General features: G+C 40.0%; 1 protein-coding gene across 2 annotated transcripts in view; it reads left to right on the forward strand.

Moving 5' to 3' along the window:
* MIPEP (mitochondrial intermediate peptidase) overlaps positions 1-25498 on the forward strand; it is a 147642-nt gene that overhangs the window by 103847 nt on the left and 18297 nt on the right. For both annotated transcript variants that reach the window (XM_081304798.1, XM_081304799.1), the window contains 2 exons: positions 10356-10477; positions 13510-13583. In XM_081304798.1, the coding sequence (XP_081160924.1) occupies positions 10356-10477; positions 13510-13583 (196 nt within the window). The remainder of the gene's footprint in view (positions 1-10355; positions 10478-13509; positions 13584-25498) is intronic.

The following is a 25498-nucleotide window of genomic DNA, read 5'->3' on the forward strand; positions in this document are numbered from 1 at the left end:
TTTCTTCTCTTTTATTGCTGAGTAAAATTCCAAAGGACCTGAATAGACACTTCTCAGATGAGGATATACAATCAAACAACAAATATGTGGAAAAAAATGCTCAAAATCTCTAGCAATCAGAGAAATGCAAATCAAACTACTCTAAGATATCATCTCACTCCAGTCAGAATGGCAGCTATTATGAAGACAAACAACAGTAATTGTTGGTGAGGATGTGGGGGAAAAGGGTCACTCATACATTGCTGGTGGGACTGCAAATTGGTGCAGCCAATATGGAAAAGCAGTATGGAGATTCCTTAGAAATCTGGGAATGGAACCACCATTTGACCCAGCTATCCCTCTCCTTGAACTATACCCAAAGGACTTAAAAACAGCATACTACAGGGACACAGCCACATCCATGTTTATAGCAGCACAATTCATAGTAGCTAAACTGTGGAGCCAACCTAGATACCCTTCAGTGGATGAATGAATAAAAAAAAAAAAGTTGATACTATTTTGATATGAGCAGTTTTAATAAATTTCAGGGCTGCTTTATTTATGTGTATACTAATTTTAACCAAGGGTGTTGATTATTTTTACCTAATCCTTTTTGTAAAAAATTTCATTGATATGTGCTATTTGGCATTATCCAAATTCTCAATGTTTCAGGTACAACTCTGTTTGTTTCCTCTTTCTTATCTTCCTCCTTCTCCTCCTCCTCTTCCTTTTTCTTTTTTCTTTTTTTAGTTTCTTGGGGGTTTTTTGTAAAAAAAAAAAATTGCTAAAAGCTATTTCATCAGGAAGTTTGGAAACTCTTCAGATGAGATAATCAGAGGGTATTGATGTTGGTAGAAAGCAAACAACCCTAACAATTTCCATGGATCAGTCATGTATTTTATTCCTGTCAGTTATGTTGCACAAAATGCAGGTAGCAACATGCCCTGCAGATGACAAACTGTCACATGCCCTGGGCTATACTTGAGAACATGCAGTTAATAAACTTCTGGAATGCCTTCATAGCATTCCTAAGGGGCGGAGGAGGTGGCTGTGAAGTATTCCTGGGGGTGAAAGTGTTTTTTACCATCTTTATTAACTCACTTTCATCCAGCAAGAGAAGAACCCTTGGTAAGACATATTTCCTAATTGCAGATGTCCAGTTGTATACATCTTAGGTAATATAAAGGAGTGAGATTCACTTGTCCATATGACCTGGAGGGATCTTTCAATAGGAGAATTAGAAAATAAGTTTGGAAAGCAGTGGTTGTTCCAACCAAGGAAGTTGAGTGAACATCATTTAAAGCTTAATAGGCAAGAGCTAGTGAGATGAAGATATAGATATGTAGACACCAGACTTCATAGATTTCAGATGAAATCATATAACTAATCAGGAAGAATCTAGGATGAGTCTTAATTCTGTGAGAAGCATTTTAATTTTGATTTGTCACTTCAGAAATTCAGGGGTGTGTGTGTGACCGTAACTTGTATATTACCTATTCATTGACACCTTTTTAATTTTAGTGATTATTGAAACTAATTATGAAAAAGATTTGGACTTATAAATGTATATTTTATATAAATTGCAGTAATTTGTGTCTAATTCTTAAACTTATTTTATCATCCTCTGTGTGCGTATTTGTTGAAGACACTGTGCTAGTAATAAGATACGATGAGGTACCCAGGGTCCTCTCTGCTCACCAAAGGACCAAGTTGGTAGCTGGCAAATAAAGCCATCCCAGAGGACCAGCAGTGCAAGCTTGAGGACTCCTTTCTCTTATTTAACCCACATAACTGTTCTATGAGGTGGGTGTGACACAGTTACGTTTGCAAGATTAGGGTGAGCAAGATTATGGATCTGGTGATGGTTAAGCAGCCACATTGAATCAGACAATGATTCTTTATGTCAAGTCTTCCCCAGGAGACTATGTGGCTATGAGTACAGGGTCCTTAGTATCCACTTAAGATCCACTACCCAGCATGTCATGAGCATTCAATGAATTTTGGAAAGAGGGATGGATGATTTTTGAGTCTGTTTATCAATTTTGAGTCATGCTTCTAGGTAAAGAGGAAAGAACTATGTGTCTATATGACAGTGAAGCCCTGATATTAACAAACACATACTTGAGGCTCTAGGAGTACAGGAGAAGTTAGAACAGCCTTAGGTTTTCTCTACAAAGATTTTAAAGGCACAAGAAAAGCTCTTTTGTAATTGGGATGGCATTTTGAAAATATTAAACTAGTGCATCTGTCCCTCCCTAAACCAGTCTCATGTGCTGGCTGATTAGGTTAATGGGGAGCCCAGCAGGGTATCTCCATGATAGAGAAGTGGCTTTGAAAGTCAGGACTTCAGTGCCATGGTGGGGAGGTACACCACCCCCTGAGGGGACCCAGAAGGCCCATATGACCATCCCTGAGAGCCCAATCACTCCCACAAAGAGGACCAGCATAAGTAGAGATCCAAGGCACAAGTGGGCCCCTGCTGCCACAAACAGAGGCCTAACTGCCTGTGGGCAGGAAACAGAACTAGTAGGCAGTAAGCAGGGTCTTTTTTTTTTTTTAATTATCAGAAAAGATTTTATTGATTAAAGAATTATTTGAATAGATACTGAAGAAAATGAGAAAAAGAGACATATGGTTACTTGTAGGGGGCAGTTTCTGGGGCAGAGAGAAAAGCAAGGACAAGGACCTATGGGATTCAGAGGTTGCTCCCTGCCTATTGTGTTTTGGACCAGCAAGTCACCACTGTGGCTGCAGCAGAGTGATGGAGGCAGAGACAGGAGATGAAGTCTAACCTATGAGGATCAAAGGAAGAAATTCTAGGATTCTCCTTGCCCATATCATGCAAGAAAAGTTGATAGGCTTTTTTGATACCAAATCATTCTGTTTGTCCTTCTCCTTTTTATATTCTAAGTTGCTCTTACAGGGCAGGGATACAGTCTGTCTGGTATCCCAAGGTGAGTGGAGAACTTGGTTCTCAAGCTTAGTGCCAGCCCTGAAGGGTGCAGTTGGGTGGAGAGAGATTCTGCCCACATTGGGATCACATCTCTCTGCACACCTCCTTCCCTTGCATACCTACTTGCATGCTCTCTAGAGGTGATGTACCTTCCTTGGGACTTTCTTTCCTTTGAGAAGTTACTCCCTGCTGCATCACTGTTTTTATATTCCTCTGTACAGAGGGGCAGAAAATCCCATTGTCTACAAAGGACGGTCATATCCTTTTTTAGTTTTCCTTTCATATTTTTTTTTTCTGATCCTGTATACATACCCACCTCCTTTGCTGGGTAGTTTGTGATCTTCCCAACACATGGCTTTTATTTTGTCCAAAGTAGAGTTCTAATTTTTATGTTTTTTCCAAGCTAACATATGTGATCATATGAAGACAAAAGCAGTACCCTCTTCTTTTGGTGCCTATACTACACCTGTCTCATGTGACTAACTACCAAAGACTGCCCTGACGGTAGCTATTCCTGCCAAGGTCTCCCTTGTTTTCCAGTGCCTTCCTGACTATGGAAGCTGGAATCCTCTGTATTATTGGACCATGACTTCTCTAGAATGAAGGGACAATCTACCTTTTTCTCTTGAGATGTTACAGTCAACAGAAAAAGCCATGTTGAGAATTTTTACTAGGAAGCAATGAAGCCAACATTCCTTAATTCCAGCTGGGCTTGTTGCTTGTTTCTCATTTATTATCTCATTTAATTAGATCAGTATACTTTTTCATATTTCACCTAATAAATTTGTTTTAGTCCTTGCTCTTCTAATATGTTAGTTTTTGATAGGTGTGTAAGACTAGATTTCCAGGGATTTTGTTTTACAAAAATTTTAAAATTCATATATAAATAAAATTGACAGTTGAAGTTGACATACTAAAAAGACTCCTATTTAATATGTTGTGCATCATTAGCACTATACCACCTACCACCCCGTTGTGCTAGGGCCATGGGACAGGCGAGGAAGGCCCACAAAGATGAGATACAAGCTACAGGGTTAATTGAGAAATGTTTACCGGGAGGTCTGGTGGTGAAAGACTGCACAGATATACCTCTGCTACATGCAGTTCCTCCAGTACCTAGCCAGAAAGTCACGACTCTTCCTCCTCACAATGCTTTGTCCAGAGGCTTCGGGGAACTCAGTGGTGCTCTTGTCTGCAGCAGTTACTGCAGGCAGGAAGTATTTTATAGGTTAAGTTGCAAAACCAATGACATCATCAATATTCACCTGCTCTGCTCCTTGTATGGACCAACATCCCAAGGAGAACTGTCTGGTATACATGCAGAAAGCAGCTTTCTACAGAGAATACCAGCTTGCCTTAAATCCCAGAATACATGAGAGAAAGCCAGTGTCCTTAGATATCTGGAGATTCTAGCCCAGATTTGCTCCTATTGTTCCCTTAACTTGGCTAGGTTCTTGGGGACAGAAAGGGGACATTCAAGGGCATGCTGTTTTATTGTCCCTTTTTTCTTCAAGGAGGATATAAGCAGTGTGCCTGTCCTGTTGCTATTAATTGCCTAAAGAGAATTGGATTGTTAGGAAGTATTTTTTTATAACACTGGGCCTAGTCTCTTTAAAGTAGGTTATAATACTGTCATTAGTATAGAAAATATTTTCTTAGTTGTCATTAGGATGTTGTAGGATTCTCATGAAATGATATTTTTATAAATTATTCAGATTTTATATGCCATTGTTGACAAGGATGTATGTCTGATACATATTTTTACATATTAGAGAGCAGGATTAACGTTTTAGTCTGTAATTCTATTATTGCTTGTGTAAGAACTTCATTTTCAGCTGTAAAAAAAATAGCTCTGTGGTGTGTTTTGATATGTGCTTTAGCAGATATGGTAGAAATGAAGTGGAAAATTACAGGTGTCTGATGTAACAGGAATGTGGCTTGTGGCAGGTGTCAGTAATTGAAATCAGGGTGGATGTACAGTTGGTTTCTTTCCTTCATCTCACAAGCCAAAGGTGAGTGGATAGGTCTGGTAAGCTGGCATCTTCCCAACGCATGGCTTTTATTTTGTCCAAAGTAGAGTTCTAATTTTTACATTTTTCCAAGCTAACGGGAAAGGCCTTTAAGAAGTATAGGTACCCCTCCAGTATTTCTAGGTTTTTTTTTCTCTCTTATGCTGTTTCTTAAAACAGTAAGGTTATGATATTAGTTTTCTGCTGCTGTGGAATAGTCACCATAAACATAGTGACATCCAACAGTGTACATCTCACATTCCTGGGGGTCAGGCATCTGTACTACTTAGCACTTCCTGTGCTTAGGGCCTCAGAAGGCTGTGGCAATGATGTCAGCCAGGCTGTGGTTTCATCTGGGGCTTGACTGCTTTACCAGGTTGTCGGTGGAACTCATTTCTTTGTGGTGGTGGGACTGACAGGCTTCTTGCTATCTATAGATGGCCCACAGATTCTAGAGTAGCCCCCTGCCCAGGTCATAATGGCTTCTCTCAGGTTATAGAGACCCCTTCTTCAGGTCCTGCAGGCCTCCCAGGTTTCAGAGACTCCCTCCTAGTTCTAGAGGACCCTTAGATGTCTGACAGTGGGATTTCCCAACATGGCTATAACTTCCTTCCACTACTACAAGAGGCTTTCTAGGGTGAGTGGGCTAGAGACAGATATCATGTATGAACATCAGTCTGAAAGAATCACATAGTGTCCCCCCACCTGTCCAGCCAGCCAACCAGCAGAGTCTACTGAATTTCTGTTATGCTCTGACAGGTACGGTACTGAGTGTATATTTGGACAGATCATGTGGTTCATGATCTAAAGAAAATTTCAGTACAGAATGACACACAGTAAGGAAGCAATGGATACCATTCCTTTTTGCATGCAGTTTGTATTGTCTCATAATAAGATTGTTTTAAAATATATTTTAGGTAAATGCATTTATACACATATCACTGGAAATGAAGAAATGATGCTCCATTTAATAGTGCAATTAAGAGAAATGGTTGGTTTCATCACTCACTGTTTAATGTGGGGTGAGCGAGTACTTCCTCCCTCTAGTTCCTATTCCAGGTTTGAAAGGGAAAATAGTAAAGAGCTACATTGCTGCCTTTCCATTCCTAGAAAATCATAAAGTCAGAGAAGAGAAACAGGCAAATAAAAACTCTCAAAGGGTCTCACGTTCTTTGAAGAGTTCTAAGGCAAATAACATTACCCACGGGGCTCTTGACATGCTGCTCCACCAGCTCTATGTTCTGTCTTTCAGATGGGTTCACTGAGATTATCTAACCCAAGACAAGTTTAGATAACCATGCCTTGGGATAGTGTTAGGATTTGAATGTCTGCATTTCTAGCAAGAATACAAGGAAAATTATGAAGATGTTTGCATCATTTGTTTTTGAAACCAGACCTGTCTGTCAAACATTGAGGGAAGGGTGGACACTTGTCCGCTTGACAATTCCCCCCTAAAAAGAAGAAAATTTTGATTTATAAGGAAGAAAATGAGCTAATTCCAGTGCTTAACCTGAAATGCTGTCTTACATTTTTTCAGATGAAAGAGTAGAATAGAAACAAGGATGTAATGTTAAGTTAAATTAGAAGGAATTCAGCAGTTGTGTTCAAATAGCAGTGGAATTGTAGGTCTGGTTGTCCATAAAGTTACAAACCTCTGATGAAAGGTGTCAAGTAGGTATAATTGATTTAGCAGGTTGTAAGGTCTGGGAAGGGTGTAGCACCTGTAATTAAAGAGCAAGACACAGCGAGAATATCTATGTCCAGGTAGGGATGAGACTCTAAGGCAGATGTGGCAGCTTAGGCAGTGGTGTGTCACAGAAATCCTGATGTCTCTGTCTACAGTTCTGAAAGGGCTTATTTTTACTACTCTGTTTATATGGAATTCAGTTATGAGTTGATGAAACTAAGAAACCTAGACTTTTTTTTTTTTTTAACCTCAAATCAGGATGCTGTTGAAGTAGACCTGCTCTCAAGATGAAACAAAACTGTGTTCAGGTCAAATCTAAACAAAGTTAAATTCAGCATATATTGCAAAGGCTGACAAACTAGATCTGGCAGATCACCATGAAGAAAACATTTCAAAGAGAAAGCTCCCTAACTGTGTGCTGTGTATTTCACTCTGAGAGATGCTTGTATGATCCATAGCACCAGAGCCAATATAACTTCAGGCCACATCCTATTACTAAAGATATCATCTCTTCCAAATTGCTTCATGTATGAAAGATCACCAATGGTCCACATTTTAAGCAACATTTAGCAGACTGAGTTTTCAGAATAACATCAAAAATATACAAGACTCCTTTTTAAATAAGACAGACTCTTCAGAACTGTGTGTGCATTATAAGTGAATTCCAAAGACCCAACCCTTTAAATTAAAAATGTAGTCAGTCACAGTTTGCTATTCTGAAATTGGACCATAGATGGCCTGGGTGGTTTACTTTCTTCTAAATATTACTAGCCTTTAAATAGGGTGAAAAGTCTCTGTCTACCTCTCTGCTTCTTTGCTTCAAGAGACTCTGCTGACTGAAGACATTTGGGCCACATTTCTAGTGCACAGCTTCTCCCATCACAAGGGCACAGCCTCTCTTGAGCCTCTGGGAGCCAGTGTGCCTGGGGTGAGGAGTGTCTTGTGATAGATAGAGTTCAGGCCTTGTTACTGTGACTGAGAGGGAGATGACAGCCAGCTGTGCAAGTGTACCTGCATAGCATCCGTGCTAGACACTGCCTTCACAGATGGTGCACTCACAGGCAGGTACTGGACATGGTTCTTCCCTTCAGCACAGGACTCCCAGGGTGCCCACCTTGTTTTCAATCATCTTTTTGCAGAAAAGGGAGAGTAGACATTGAGGGTTATTGTCGGCTTAAATTGATTGGAGTGCTCCTGCATACCTCCCTAACCTGCCCAGTCCAGGCAGATTAATTATCTTAAAGAAATGCACACATTTAGAGAGTAACTGCCACATGGCCATATTTTAAACTCACTGCGTGTTGAGTAGGGGGCTCAGAGAATGTCCTAAGATTAGTCGCACTTCTGTGATGAAAGAACCATCTTTTCAGAAATATTTGTTTCTTAATATATTAACTAGAATTTGCTTATCTAGTTCATAGAGTTGGAGCAAGGATTTTATTTATATCTTATTTCCTAGAGAATTAGAGAATGATTATCACCCAAAAGAAAATCCCATTTTTTAAAAAAAATTTAAATGTCAAAGTATACCATTGAAGTGTATGATTGCATGCTTCTCTAGTTTCAAGAGTTATAGTGTGGATCATACTTTATTTATATTTTTAGGGAGTTACGAGATTGATTATGGAATCGTTATTGATCTTAAGAGCTCTGGTTCTTTTACAAAAAAAAAAATTTAATGTCAGGTAAAGGTTATTTTAGAAGAAAGTAGAAGACCATGTATTAAATTCATTTCAGAAAAGTAAAAAATTTAGAGTCCAAGTGTTGAGAATAGGGTTCATAACCCAGCTTCTGCTGAGACAGTTTTACGAAGAGAAAAACGCTGTCCTGCTCTTATGCATCTGTACCTATGTGGCCCTCCTCTTCCTGGCCAGAGTATGGGGGTTTTCAATTTTTCAGTACAGAGAAAGAGCAATATTATGGGACTGGAAGTTTCCACTGGAACAGTATTCTCCCATGAAAATCCACATGGCCTTTCTTATAATAGCTACATCCTTGTTCTCAGAAAGAATGGATGCTTTCTCTCAAAATTCTCTCTGATGCCCATGACCAGGTATTCCTTGCTGTCCAAAGAACTGTGAAAGTCCAGGCCTGCTACATTATCAACCCTCTTGCCATCCTCCTGGGTTTTCCTCTCTACATTTCTATTGCAGAAGTGAATCTCAGAGTAACAAACTTGAACACGTGAGTGGTGGCAGTTTCTTCCTTGTCATGATTAGAAAATAAGCTGAACAGGCTTAGGGAAGGCAGGGAGCCCTGAGAATTTCTTCACCTTTTCATCAAGATGCTGCAGAAGCCAGGGATTACCTTTGGTTCATAGTGTTAGTCTTTTATTTATGGAAAAAAAAAAAACTCAGATTCCAGCTTCTCTGCCTTCATATAAACAATTTTTCAATTCTATCCCATTTTTCTTATGTTCTTGCCTTTTTGACTCATCATCAAATAATAGTAATGCAGCCACATCAATGTTTATAGCAGCTCAATTCACAGTAGCTAAACTATGGAACCAGCATAGATGCCCTTCAGTAGATGAATGGATAAATAAACTGTGGTATATATACACAATGGAATATTACTCACCATTAAAAGAGAATAAAATTACGGCATTTACAAATAAATGGATGAAGCTGAAGAATATCATACTAAGCGAATTAAGCCAATCCCAAAAAACCAAAGGTCGGATGTTCTCTGTATGTGCTGATCCATAATGGGGGGAGGGCCATGGGGAAAATGGGAGAACTGTGATTGGGCAAAGGGGAGGTAGGGGAAAGGAAGGAGTATGGGGGCAGGAAAGATGGTGGAATTAAATGGGCATCATTACCCTAGGTACGTGTATGACTGCACATATGGTGCAATGCTACATCTTGTACAGCCAGAGAAATGTTGTTTTGCAATTGTGTAAAATGAATCAAAATGCATTAAGCTGTCATATATACCTAATTAGAAGTAATAAATGGATAAAATTTTTAAAATTATGATAAAATACGGATATTTTTAGCTTTAGAAAAACCAGTCCAGAACTGAAGAACAGTTCTTGCAGCAAATGGTCATTGCAAAGTAAAACTTATCAAATTATTAAAAATAAGTAAACTCATGAGTTTTTTTTCTAAATTGTCAAATGAAATAAAATGTATTAAAATTAGTTTAAGTAAGTAAACTCAATAAGAAAGTTAAACATATTTGGAGGTATATGTATATATGTATGTATAGATAGATAGATAGATAGATACACACACACACACAAGAAAATCTGTTTGAAGATTATATTCACATCATTTAAGAATTTCTTTGTGTATGTATCAGTCAGCCGGAGCTGCCATAATAAATACCCTAGACTGGGTAGCTTAAACAAATGAAATTTCTTCTGCATTTGTTTCTGTGGGTTTGTTTCTCCTAAGGCCTCTCTCTTGTATTGCATATGACTGCCTTCTCTATATCCTTGCATGGCCTTTCCTTTCTGCACATGCTCTAGTATCTTTGTCCAAATTTCTTCTTTTTCTGAGGGTACCAGCCTTATGTTAGGGCTTCACATATAAATTTTAGGGAGACACAATTGAGCTCATAACAGTGTATAAAATGTAAAAATATTAATATTGTGAATGACATAGCTCTGTAGGAGAAACTTAAAACATGCACAGGTTTATATGTTTCCATTGTGCTCTCATATATAATATTCCTAAAATGCAAAGACTGAATTATTTCTCTTGCTGTCTTTCTGTTTTTGCAGGCCTGGCAGCTGAGATTCAGCCACCTTGTGGGCTATGGTGCCAAATATTACTCTTACCTGATGTCCAGAGCTGTAGCGTCCATGGTTTGGAAGGAATGTTTTCTACAGGATCCTTTTAACAGGTAATAAGGGCTGTGTAAGTTTATAAAACATTGCCTCCTTCAACCACAGTAATCCCTATCACACTATATCCATCGTCAATCACTTGGAACCCAGGTGACGCTGGCAGGAAGTGGGAACTCTGTGAGACAGACTCATCTTGGAGCCCTGCCCTCCAGTGAGCCTCTTCCTGAGGCAATGGTGGCCTTGAACTTCCACCTTACTCCACAACTCTGTGTTCTGTAGAATTGCCTGGTACCCTCCACATGCCTCCACTGACCCCGTGTAACTCTTCGGCTTCTGCACAAGACAACCCATTGCTGCTTTCCCATTTTGCTCCCTTATATTTTCTCCATTTTTCCAGCCACTCCTGCTGTCAGTGCCTTCTGCTTTCAGAGCTTCCTGTCACTTTTGACAGGCTTCTTGACTTTGGCACACGCATCTAAAGTTTTACCCACGAGGATATAGTTTTTTTCTCTACTGCCCAACAAAGGTTTTTTAACTCTTCCCCAGTTGGGAGCAGCACCATCAGCAACATTGTTTGTTGATAGTAACATGGTTCTTTCTGGATATTACCCCTCTGTCTTCTTTTGGAACATTTTCCTTCCCTGGGGAGACAGCCTCCATGGAAGGCAGGGGCAGTCTCAAGAAGGGGCCGCTTCACTGACAGTCCCTGATGCAGCACCCTTCCTATTATCTTCACCACTTTAACATGGTTTAAAATACACATCCTGTTAGAGTTTTAGCGTGCCCTGGAGTTGACATATGACATTCACAGCAGTTTGGCTTCAACAGCTACGTTTTATAGTAAACTGAGGTTCAGAGGAGAGTGATTTGTTCAGGGCTTCATTGTTTTTTTTTTTTTAATTTTTTTTTTTTAAAGAGAGAGAGAGAGAGAGAGAGAGAGAGAATTTTTTAATATTTATTTTTTTAGTTCTCGGCGGACACAACATCTTTGTTGGTATGTGGTGCTGAGGATCGAACCCGGGCCACACGCATGCCAGGCGAGCGCACTACCGCTTGAGCCACATCTCCATTGTTGACGATGGTCAATGGTCATTTCGGTCTTCTTCCAGTTCCTTGCTCCTGCCTGTCTCTTTCACACCTCTCAGCTTTCAAACAGTTTGACACAGATTTGGCTTTTCTCAGCAGTTTATAGTCACATTCAATTCTAAAATCTTTTGAACTTAAATCTGATGTCACAGAATTTTTAAATGTTTTACAGCTTGGTATCCACATGTTATTTTGTCTTGCCCTTTGCAGACTGCAGACACTTGGTCTGCTCTTTGGATTTTATTATTTTCAAAGGATCTACAGCCAAACTTGACTATAGTAAATCAATTTCAGGGACTGCAACTCTTTACTGGAGATTTCTATAAAATGGGCAAAATATTATCTTGTTTGAAGGAACTATACTAGAAAACCACATACTATTAAAAACATATATTCCAAATATTTGTATCTTAGTTATGTGTGCATTCTTGCCTAGACATGTAGTTGCCATACTTTTATGAACACATAAAAATAAGCTAGTAAAAGTGCTCAGTAGACTAGAAAATTCCTAACCTCTGTCAAAGGGTCCTTTTGATCCCACTTGTGATCAATAATCAGGCAGAGAGCCTTCATCAGGCCCTGAAGAGTAGCGGCACGCTTGGAGCAGGAAAAGGGGTGCTGCCTCCTGTGGCCTGAAGGGGACCTTAAGCCACCCGACCCGGGGTCAGGCAAGGCTCTTGTCCCTCCATGAGAGGGCCACACCTCTGTGCAGTCTTCCTGCCTTACCTTAGCATTCATTTCAGGGTGTGACTGTGACGTTTGATGCCAACATGCTTTGGATGCTGTAATGCTCTCAAAAGGTCCAATTAGAGACCATGTATATAGGTTCACCAAGTTACCTGGGTATAAAGATGTTCCAGAGCCAGTGGAATGAAAATAATCTCAATTTACCTAAGTCATCTCATCACAATGTATAGTCAATTGTGTTAAAAGAGTAACATTTTCCACAAAACATAAAGGAATAGCATTAGTTTGTTTCTAAGTGTCTTTAATGTGGGGAATTTCAGTCTATAAAAAGTCTCAGCTGTCATCCCAGTGACTTGGGAGGCCAAGGCAGAAGGACCACAGGTTCAAGGCTGGCCTCAGCAACTTAGCAAGATCCTGTTACAGAAAAAAAAAAAAAAATGAAAAAGGACTGGGGACATAACTCAGTGATATAGTGCCCCTGGATCCAATCACTAATACTGAAATAAAAGAAGGACGGAAGGAAGAAAAGTCTCTAAGGGGCAGTGGGTGCTACTCCTTAGTACAACATTTGCCTAGCATGCATGAGGCCCTGGGTTTGATCCCTAGCACGGCAAAAAAAAAAAAAAAAAAAAATTCCAAACCTGCCTTCCTGTGTATAGACAGATATACAGTGTTCTCTGTGGAAGTCAGTGTCACATAGGTACAGCTCACTGGTGAAGAGTCTGAGAAGCTGAGAACCACCTGCATTTCCGTCTCTGCCTTCACCACTAGCACACACACCGTCAAGTCTTCTGGTCCTTTAGCTGTGGTTCTGGGCTGAGGTTTGCTGCTGTCATCTACCCTCTCCTGCCAGCTGTCTTTCCTGCACTCTTATTTCAGAGTGTTATTTGTCTGTCTTTGTTAGGTGCTGTCTCAATTTTTTTTCAGAAAGTAAAGACTGGCATGAATAATTTCAAACCTTCTTTTAAAATAATCCTAAGAGCTGTACAGAATAGGATATCATCTTTTACTTATTCTATACAACATAAACTAAATAATCCTTTCTATATGCTAAAAAAACAGAAAGCCAAAAATTCTGTTATCCTGATAACAGTGAATGTATCACACCTGGTTTTATGTATTTATTTTACAATCATTCAGAAATCAGAATTCAGTTTTTAAAAGTAAGAAAATAATCTAGGGCTGATTTCTCATAAGGTGGAAAGTTTTCTGAATGTGGCACCAGAGTGGCTTCCTTTGAATAACTCAAGATGGGAGTCCATGGAGTCCAGCAAGCCCTTCCAGCAAGTGTGGCTAACACTCTCCTCTTCTCCAGGGCCGCTGGGGAGCGCTATCGCAGGGAGATGCTGGCCCACGGTGGGGGCAAGGAGCCCATGCTCATGGTTCAAGGTAAAACAAAACCAAATGTAGAAACTTTTCCTTGATGTGTGCTTGTTGTGTTTCCTTCTTTTTAAAGATTCTATGAGTTTTCTGTTTTAGTTCCCACTTTCAGAATATTACTGAGATACTAATAGAAAATTGTTAAATTAGTCCTAAAATTCTCAAAAAATGCAGTGTTATATTTTAACAGGTCATAATGTGGGTTTTTCCCCCCAGTTTATTGTTTTCAGCATAGAGAACTCATTTATTTCTTCTTTATTTTTTTTCCTTAGAAATACCAAGGCACCAAGGTAGATTTTTTACCTATTGAAAAATAAAACCTAATTAAATCACCTTTTTTGTGATACAGATACAATGTCTTTTTTCCTATGAAATTTTTGAGTGTTTTTTTAAATATTTTTTTAGTTGTAGATGGACACAGATCTTTATTTATTTATTTTTATGTGGTGCTGAAGATCGAACCAGTGCCCTGCACATGTGAGGCAGGCACTCTACCATTGAGCTACAGCCCCAACCACTGAGTGGTTATTTTTATATATGAATATTTTCACAGAAAATTTTAACTGCAATTGGAAGTGGCCATTATGATTTTTTGTGGAATGTTTGCCCAAATATTTTAGTAAGATGCAAGTATTATTGAATACTCTCAATATATTAACAAATATTTGCTGCTAAACCTTCTGACTGTTGGACAAAATTGCATTTAGGAAATAAACTCCCGATATTGGGGAAGTGTAATTTTCATTGTAGCAATGGAGTAGGTCCTGATAGTAATTGGTCTAACTTAAAGGTGTCCTTGCCTATATAGGTTGAATCTAATTGCTATTACCCTTTTAAGCATTCCTCCAGATCCTTGCCTTCAACCGTTCATTTATTCATCAAATGTTTATTGAGTGCTGATAACATGCTAGGCAAAATTTTTAAGTGTAAGAGGTAAAGTACAGAAATCCTGCTTTTGTGGTGTTTGCATTTATTCATTCAGCTTTTTCACGTGGGACAGGTACTCATCCAGGTTCCATATGTTTAACACCACAACAGGTTTATGAAACAAGTCAGTACACCCACTGATCCCACAGTTCCAAGTAGCCATTAGTGGAATATGCCTCGAAATTGTCATCTTTTGATAATAGTACACATTAATGCTTATGGGCCTTTCTTGAACTTTACTATAGCCAGAACTGGTTTGATTGATTGAGACCTGATCTTGCTATGTTATCCAGGCTGGCCTCCATCTCCCAGGAAGAAGGAATCCTGCCTAATCCTCCTGAGTAGCTTAGACTTTGTAGTGCATGCCACTGCACCCAGATATAATTGTTTTAGATGATTTTTATGCATTAGTTAATTTAATCTCCTTGGTAACTCTTTGAGGTAGAAATTATCATTACCTCCATTTTACAGATGATTAAACAGGCCAGGTCCCTTTCCCATGAGCAAGGCAGTGGATAGAAGAGCCAGAATTCAAACCTGGTACTTCCAAGAGCAGAAACCAAGCTTTTCTGCAACCTATGAAACAGGACACCTAACCAAAGGTCTGCTACTGACCCAGGAAAAAGTGAAATTAATTGGCTAATAACAGTAAGCAACTGATTTTTAAAATTGTGTACTTTTTTTTATTAGTTGCTCATGACAATACAATGATCTTGACATATCATACATTTGATTCAAATGGGGTATGAATTTTCATTTTTCCACGTGATACAGATTGCAGGATCACATTGGTTATAGAGCCATATATATACACACAGCAATACTAGTGTCTATTGTATTCTGCTGCCCTTCCTATATACCCCCTCCCCTTCCCTCCCCTCCCAACACCTCTCTCTACCCAGTCTACTGTGACACATTTCTCTCTTTTATTCTTCCTCCTCACACCATCATATATGTATTTTGTATAATGATGAGGGTCTCCTTCCATCTCCCGTGCAATTTCCCCTTCTCCCTCCCATTCCCTCCCACCTCTCATCCCTGTTTAGTGGTAATCTTCTTCTCATGCTCTTCCTCCCTACTCTATTTTGAGTTACCCCACCTTATATCAGAGAAGACATTCGGCATTTGTTTTTTTAGGGATTGGCTAACTTCACTTAGCATAATCTGCTCTAATGCCATCCATTTCCCTACAAATGCCATGATCTTGTTATTTTTTTTAGTGCTGAGTAATATTCCATTGTGTATAAATGCCACTTTTTTAATCCATTCATCTATTGAAGGGCATCTGGGTTGGTTCCACAGTCTAGCTATTGTGAATTGTGCTGGTATTAAAATTAATGTAGCTGTGTCCCTGTAGTATGCTCTTTTTAGGTCTTTTGGGTATAGTCCGAGAAGGGGAATAGCTGGGTCAAATGGTGGTTCCATTCCCAGATTTCCAAGGAATCCTCCATACTGCTTTCCAAATTGGCCGCACCAATTTGCAGTCCCACCAGCAATGTACAAGTGTACCCTTTTCCCCACATCCTCACCAGCATTTGTTATTGTTTGACTTCATAATGGCTGCCATTCTTACTGGAGTGAGATGGTATCTTAGAGTGGTTTTAATTTGCATTTCTCTGATTGCTAGATGGTGAGCATTTTTTTGTGTATTTGTTGATTGATTGTATATCCTCCTCTGAGAAGTGTCTGTTCAGATCCTTGGCCCATTTGTTGATTGGGTTATTTGGTTTTTGTTGTTGTTGTTGTTTAACTTTTTGAGTTCTTTGTGTACTCTGGAGATTAGAGCTCTATCCAAAGTGTGAGGAGTAAAAATTTGTTCCCAGGATGTAGACTCCCTATTTACCTCACTTATTATTTCTCTTGCTGAGAAAAAAACTTTTTAGTTTGAACACGTCCCATTTGTTGATTCTTGATTTTAACTCTTGTGATATAGGTGTCCTATTAAGGAATTTGGAGCCTGACGAGATGGAGATTAGGGCCAACTTTTTCTTCTATTAGACGCAGAGTCTCTGGTTTGATTCCTAGATCCTTGATCCATTTTGAGTTAACTTTTGTGCATGGTGAGAGAAAGGGATTCAATTTCATTTTGTTGCATATGGATTTCCAGTTCTCTCAGCACCATTTGTTGAAGATGCTATCCTTTCTCCATTTAAAATTGTGTAACTGGTGGTTTGCAGTGCTGTGTAGACAATCCTCCATGAAGTGAGAATGGGAGAGATGCACCTGAATTCCTTCCTCTTGGAGATAGCTCCTGTTAGGTGTGACCTCTGGAAGCTCTGCTTACCTGTCCTTTTTGAGGCCAAACTCTAAATGCTGTCCACAAATAAATATTAATTTTCATATAGTTCTATCAAAAGAAAAATTAATATTTTCCACATTTTATCTTTTGGCTAGTGTATTTTTCTATTCTGTTCCTGACAATAGTGCAACTGTCTTGCTAAAAATTCTGTTCTTTATCCAAAACATTTTTGTACTAAGAAATTTAATATTTTTTGCACTAAAATCCACATAACTCTTGAGATAAAAATATGTCAGTGATTCAAACCAGAGGTGCTAAAGTATTCAGATTCCAGTTAACACCAATAGAACAATTCTGCTTTTACACTTTAATATTTTTCTTCATGTTGTTCTGTCAAATCTCATTAATTCGCATGATTTGTTGCTTGCCAAAGATGAATGGGGGACCTATAAAGAGGGTATGCTTATTGTCACTCGATAGGGTTGGATTTATAAGACAAGACCTGTAGTAGCTTCTCATTTTCTTTCATGCCACCAGCCTATACCCCAAAACAGAATAACTTAGATGATGGCTCATAACCTAATTTTGGGGTATGCCTAGGAGTGATTGGTAAAGTTACTGAGATTTGTGATATAAAAAAAAAAAGCATATTCAATCTAGTTGGGATCACTCTTATGAAAATATAACTTTTTATAAGTGTTTTATATATTTTAACTACTTACTACGTAAGTATAAAAAAATTCTATTATGTAGCAAGAAGCAAATAGAATACTTACCTTCAAATTATGTACCTTCCTGACTAAATCACAACTCTGTTTACCTTCCCCATCAAGACTTTTGTTTCAGATGAACTCCAAGCCATTCCTTAGTGCCCCAATGTCTATGTATTGTGCTTACAGTCTTTGAATGATATATATCAGAGCAATCAAATAGAGACAGCTTTTGATCTTTGAATAATAAATACTGCATGGGTACACTTTTAGATTACTTATCTTTTCCAGAATGAATCATCCTTTAGGAACTTGGCCGTGCTCATTCACTGAATTCCTCTGCAGTTTTAGTCCCCACTTACAGAAGAGCCTCAGTGGTCAGAACTCCTTCTAAAGCAAGTCCCAGAGAACACAGGATTCCATTTTTTCTTTTTTCCCCTTGTTTGCTCCACATTCATCAGTTAAAGGCCACTGCTAGGCAACCAAGAGTCTCTACTCTCTAACTCCAGGCTACAAGGCATTTATTTAGCAGTTCCCTTTGTACAGAGAGATCTCCACAGGAAGCTCAGCAGGGGCCTTTCTTAAAGAGTGCATTTTTTTCTTTTCAACACCCTAAATACCACTTGAAGAGAACACCATAGTGTTTAAAACACTATTTCCTTCTTTAGAGAAGAAAACCGTGGTGGAATAGAACTGGATTTGCAGTTAATAGTTCTGCTACTGTAGGAGGAGCTGTAGGAGGTATAATGTGATTTGATTCCAAAACACTTTCTGATTCTCTTCTCCTGTTATCAGTCCATCTCTGAAGTAATGTGTATGTGTATACATGTGTGCACACATAGCAATAAAAAACATTACAGATAGTATGACCTTATCAATTTTTAAACACATTCATAGCTTATATAAAGATGTACATGATAAGTATGATATTTGGTTATTCCCCCACTGAACCAATGTGGCAATGCCCAACTGAAACCAACTTTCTTGTTGCTGAGCATTCTGAGTGAGGTTTAGTCCTCTGTTCAGTTGTCAATGTGAAGGTTTTCTGCTGTTCCTTCATATACCCTACAATGTTTTTCAGCTTATGTTAAGGATCATATTTCTGAGCAATAAGAGAACTCAATTTTTTTTTTTTGCTTAAAACCATGATGATATGACATTTCCATTCATTTTGCCATTTTGTAAAATATATACTGGAATGTTTTTTAAGTTGTACTGTGATTAGCTTGATACAGGGTTCAGTTTCCATTCGGATTCCAGTTAACACCAATAGAACAATATCCATTTACAGTTTCCATTACAATCATTTTAGAAAATGTATAGTTTTTTAGAAAGATAAGCATGCCCTAAGATTTGTTGAGTAGCAAGGAAGTCATATTTTGGCCTTAATAGGAAACAGACTTGTTTTCTTATTACAAATAGAAGAGTGGAATTATATGGCTCTTCAGACTAGAAACTATACATGCCTTCCTCTGTACAGTATTTTATCTTTTTTGTTTTATATTATTGAAAATTACATTACTGAAAGTTCTTGCATATGGCCCTTCCTGAATTTTTAGGTTTAGATAGCCAGAAAAAGAAAAAAAGAAACTATTAAAAACTTGTCATGAAGTAGGTTCTGTCTGCAGTTACCTAATTTAATTCTCTGTCATGTCAGTCCTCATTTTTGTGAATAAAGAAACTTGGTTAGGGGTTTTGAGAAGATGGCGGCGATGGGAGTGCATCACCCCAGTGCGCCGCGTCACTGTGCGGGAGAAAGACGAGGTGAAATGGCTGAAGGCTACCTTGTTGGGAATTTCCAGTGAAATTGAGGTGCTCCAGAATCTAGAGGACGGATTTACATCGTGCGGGGTTCGGCTTCGGGGGCTCGGTTGCGGGCGATTTCTCCGCACGGAGGGTAGCAGAGCCTGGCCGGCAGACCGCCCCGCGGATGGAGTCTGCGGCGCGCGCTGGGTAGCGGCGAGGTACCGGATCCGGAGTACAGCGATGCGGATTCTGGGGGCTCCTGCCAGCGGTGCAATGGCCGTGCTTAGTGCTGAGTTCCGGCTTTGAGACAGAGGAGAGAAGCGGTCCAGTTCGGTTCTCGACACCAGTCGGACCACGGAGGAGGACAGCAGCCGCCATCATGGAGAGCTGATGTAATCATCCCTGTTTTCTACTGATCTCAGCTCATTCAACTACGGAACAGGTGATTTCAGGCTGGTATTTGCCTGCATCTCGCAGACAGATCGCTCAGGCTCGGGGCTGGAGAACCTGAGGAGAATACTCCTCGGGGCTCGCTCCTGGCAAGGCGTGCGCCGGGCTTTGAGCGGCCGGATTCTGGTTCCCCGGACTGCTTTGGCCCAGGGCTGGGGAACCTGCGGAGACTGCGTGCTGAGGCCAGCTCCAAGTGGAACGTGCACTGAGGGGCGGCTGGGCTCTGACTCCCGGAACAGTTTTGGCCCGGGGCTGGGGAGCCCGCAGGGACTGCGTCTTTGGGCCTGCTCCTAGCGGAGCGTGCACCGAGCTGGGAGAGTTTGGAGCAGCCAGGCTCGGGATCCCAGGGCTGCTTTGGCCTGGGGCTGGGGAACCCGCGGGGGTCGCTCTGTGGAGCCTGCTCCTAGCGGAGCGTGGCCGGGATCGGAGAGGCTGGGTTCTGGCTCCCGAAGCTGCTTTGGCCCAGGGCTGGGGAACCTGCGGAGACTGCTTCTCGGTCCGGATCCTGCTGGGTGCTGTGGGGGCCTGGGGGGCAGAGTGGAGCTGCCGCCTGCGCCCAGAGCAGGCCAAGTGACCCGCCGGCGTGGTATCACGACACCCCAACTGCAGCTGGGGCCAAAGAGAGTAGCCGCCCACGCCTAGAACAGGACCAGCGACCCGACAGCGCGGTAGCCAAGTCACCCCATTTGGAGTAGGGGCTGTGCAGAGCCGCCGTCTGAGCCTGCAAGGTAGGCAGACCTGCAACCCACTGGCAGGACAGGCCCGGAAGCCTGCCAGCATGGTGGACACGTAGCACCGAGGCAGTCACGTCACACTGATTGGAGTGGGGGTGGAGCAGAGCCGCCGCCCGTGTCCGGAAAAGGCCCAGCGACCCGTTGGAGAGGCAGTCAGGTACCCCCACTGGGAGTGGGGGCTGAGCAGAACTGCCACCCGACCCGCAAGGTAGGCAGACCTGCGACCCACCAGCGGAACAGGCCTAGAGGCCTGCCAGCGTGGTAGACACGTCACACCAATTGGAGTAGGGGCCTAGCAAAGCCGCAGCCCACATCCGGATCAGGACCAACGACCCGAGGGCGTGGTAGTTACGTCACCACAATTGGAGTGCAGGCAGAGCAGAGCCGCCACCCTCGCCCGCAGGGTGGGCAGACCTGCGACCAACCAGTGTGGTAGATAGATCACCCTAATTAGAGGAGGAGCACAGCCACTACCCGCCCTGCAAGGGAGATCTCCCATCTATACAAGAGCAATACAAATAAATAGGGGGAAAATTTCAAAAACACAACAGTTTCACCAAGCAGAAAGAAATGCGAGCAGTATGAAAAGACAAGGAAAGAAAGGACCACAAGCAATGCAGGTCAGCTCAACTTTAGAAGAGGTAATAGCTGCAACAGATGGAATGTCAGATAAAGAGTTCAGGATATACATGCTTCAGATGATCTGGAGTCTCAAGGAAGACATGAGACAGCAAAATCAGACAATGAAAGATCACTTTGACAAGGAACTACATAAACAAATACAGGAAGTAAAAGATCAATTTCACAGGGAGATAGAGGTAATAAGAAACAAACAAATAGAAATCCTAGAAATGCAGGAAGCAATAAACCAACTTAAAACCTCAATTGACAATACTACCAGCAGAGTAGATCACTTAGAAGATAGAACATCAGACAATGAAGACAAAGTATTTCAACTTGAAAAGAACATAGACAGGGGCTGGAGATGTGGCTCAAGTGGTAGCGCGCTCGCCTGGCATGCGTGCGGCCTGGGTTCGATCCTCAGCACCACATACCAACAAAGATGTTATGTCCGCCGAGAACTAAAAAATAAATATTAAAAATTCTCTCTTTCTCTCTCCTCTCTCACTCTCTCTTTAAAAAAAAAAAAAAAAAGAAAAGAACATAGACAGCTCAGCAAGTCTGCTAAGAAACCATGAGCAGAACATCCAAGAAATATGGGATAACATTAAAAGACCAAACTTAAGAGTCATTGGGATACAGGAAGGCACAGAGCTCCAAACCAAAGGAATGAGCAATCTATTCAATGAAATAATACGAGAAAACTTCCCAGACCTGAAGAATGAAACAGAATCCCAAATCCTAGAAGCCTACAGGACGCCGAATGTGCAAAATCATAAGAGATTCACACCTAGACACATTATAATGAAGATGCCCAACATACAGAATAAGGAGAGAATTTTAAAAGCTACAAGAGAAAGGAAGCAGATTACATTTAGGGGTAAACCAATCAGGATAACAGCTGATCTCTCAACACAGACTCTGAAAGCTAGAAGATCCTGGAATAACATATTTCAAACACTGAAAGAAAATGGGTTCCAACCAAGAATCGTGTATCCGGCGAAATTAAGCTTCAGGATGGAAGATGAAATTAAAACCTTCCACGATAAACAAAAAGTTAAAAGAATTCGCAGCTAGAAAACCATCTCTTCAAAAAATCCTTGGCAAAACATTACAGGAAGAGGAAATGGAAAATAACATTGAAAACCAACAGTGGGAGGTAGGACAGTAAAGGGGGGAAAGTAATCAAAGAGGAAAACAAATCAGGTTTAGTAACATTAATAAACAAATATGGCTGGAGGAACAAACCATATCTCAATAATAACCCTAAATGTTAATGGCTTAAACTCACCAATTAGGAGACACAGGCTAGTTGAATGGATCACAAAACAAGACCCAACAATATGCTGCCTACAGGAGACGCATTTGATAGGAAAAGATATACATAGACTGAAGGTGAAAGGTTGGGAAAAATCATTGCACTCATATGGACTGCGGAAACAAGCAGGAGTGTCCATACTCATATCAAATAAAATAGATTTCAAGCCAAAGTTAATCAAAAGGGATAAAGAGGGACACTGCATACTGCTCAAGGGAACCATACACCAACAAGACATAACAATCATAAATATATATGCCCCAAACAATGGTGCAGCTATGTTCATCAAGCAAACTCTTCTCAAGTTCAAGAGTCTTTTAGACCACCATACAATAATCATGGGAGACTTCAACACACCTCTCTCACCACTGGACAGATCTTCCAAACAAAAGTTAAATGAGGAAACTATAGAACTCAATAACACAATTAACAACCTAGACTTAATTGACATATATAGAATATACCACCCAACATCAAGTAGTTACACTTTTTTCTCAGCAGCACATGGATCCTTCTCAAAAATAGATCATATATTATGTCACAGGGCAACTCTTAGACAATATAAAGGAGTAGAGATAATACCATGCATCTTATCTGATCATAATGGAATGAAACTGAAAATCAACGATAAAAGAAGGAAGGAAAAATCATGCATCACTTGGAGAATGAACAATAGGTTACTGAATGATCAATGGGTTATAGAAGACATTAAGGAGGAAATTAAAAACTTCTTAGAGTTAAATGAAAACACAGACACAACATATCGGAATCTATGGGACACATTGAAAGCAGTTCTAAGAGGAAAATTCATTGCTTGGAGCACATTCCTTAAAAAAAGAAAAAACCAACAAATAAATGATCTCATACTTCATCTCAAAATCCTAGAAAAAGAAGAGCAAAACAACAGCAAAAGAAGTAGAAGGCAAGAAATAATTAAAATCAGAGCTGAAATTAATGAAATCGAAACAAAAGAAACAATTGAAAAAATTGACAAAACTAAAAGTTGGTTCTTTGAAAAAATAAATAAAATCGACAGACCCTTAGCCATGCTAACAAAGAGAAGAAGAGAGAGAACCCAAATTACTAGCATACAGGATGAAAAAGGCAATATCACAACAGACACTTCAGAAATACAGAAGATAATCAGAAATTATTTTGAATCCTTATACTCCAATAAAATAGAAGATAGTGAAGGCATAGATAAATTTCTTAAGTCATATGATCTGCCCAGATTGAGTCAGGAAGATATAGACAACCTAAACAGACCAATAACAATAGAGGAAATAGAAGAAACCATCAAAAGACTACCAACTAAGAAAAGCCCAGGACCGGATGGGTATACAGCAGAGTTTTACAAAACCTTTAAAGAGGAACTAACACCAATACTTTTCAAGCTATTTCAGGAAATAGAAAAAGAGGGAGAACTTCCAAATACATTCTACGAGGCCAACATCACCCTGATGCCTAAACCAAACAGAGACACTTCAAAGAAAGAAAACTACAGACCAATATCTCTAATGAACCTAGATGCAAAAATCCTCAATAAAATTCTGGCGAAATCGGATTCAAAAACATATCAAAAAAATTATACACCATGATCAAGTAGGATTCATCCCTGGGATGCAAGGCTGGTTCAATATACGGAAATCAATAAATGTTATTCACCACATCAATAGACTTAAAAATAAGAACCATATGATCATCTCGATAGATGCAGAAAAAGCATTCGACAAAGTATAGCATCCCTTTATGTTCAAAACACTAGAAAAATTAGGGATAACAGGATCATACCTCAACATTGTAAAAGCAATCTATGATAAGCCACAGGCCAGCATCATTCTGAATGGAGAAAAATTGAAGGCATTCCCTCTAAGATCTGGTACAAGACAGGGATGCCCTCTCTCACCACTTCTGTTCAACATAGTCCTCGAAACACTGGCCAGAGCAATTAGACAGACGAAAGAAATTAAAGGCATAAAAATAGGAAAAGAAGAATTTAAATTATCACTATTTGCAGATGATATGATTCTATACCTAACAGACCCAAAAGGGTCTACAAAGAAACTATTAGAGCTAATAAATGAATTCAGCAAAGTGGCAGGATATAAAATCAACACGCATAAATCAAATGCATTCCTGTATATCAGCGACAAATCCTCTGAAACGGAAATGAGGACAACTACTCCATTCACAATATCTCCCCCAAAAATAAAATACTTGGGAATCAACCTAACAAAAGAGGTGAAAGACCTATACAATGAAAACTACAGAACCCTAAAGAGAGATATAGAAGAAGACCTCAGAAGATGGAAAAATATACCCTGTTCATGGATAGGCAGAACTAACATCATCAAAATGGCGATATTACCAAAAGTTCTCTATAAGTTCATTGCTATGCCAATCAAAATCCCAACAGCATTTCTTGTAGAAATAGATAAAACAATCATGAAATTCATATGGAATAATAAAAGACCCAGAATAGCAAAAACAATGCTAAGCAGGAAGTGTGAATCAGGCGGTATAGCGATACCAGACTTCAAACTATACTACAGAGCAATAGTAACAAAAACAGCATGGTACTGGTACCAAAACAGGCGGGTGGACCAATGATACAGAATAGAGGACACAGTAACCAATCCACAAAACTACAACTATCTTATATTTGATAAAGGGGCTAAAAGCATGCAATGGAGGAAGGATAGCATCTTCAACAAATGGTGTTGGGAAAACTGGAAATCCATTTGTATCAAAATGAAACTGAATCCCTTTCTCTCGCCATGCACAAAAGTTAACTCAAAATGGATCAAGGAGCTTGATATTAAATCAGAGACACGGCGTCTGATAGAAGAAACAGTTGGCTATGATCTACATACTGTGGGGTCGGGCTCCAAATTCCTCAATAGGACACCCATAGCGCAAGAGTTAACAACTAGAATCAACAAATGGGACTTACTCAAACTAAAAAGTTTTTTTCTCAGCAAAAGAAACAATAAGACAGATAAACAGGGAGCCTACATCCTGGGAACAAATCTTTACTCCACACACTTCAGACAGAGCCCTAATATCCAGAGTATACAAAGAACTCAAAAAATTAGACAATAAGATAACAAATAACCCAATCAACAAATGGGCCAAGGACCTGAACAGACACTTCTCAGAGGAGGACATACAATCAATCA

Source organism: Spermophilus citellus (genome assembly GCF_964194105.1).
Source record: "Spermophilus citellus genome assembly, chromosome: 1".
Classification (NCBI taxonomy): domain Eukaryota; kingdom Metazoa; phylum Chordata; class Mammalia; order Rodentia; family Sciuridae; genus Spermophilus; species Spermophilus citellus.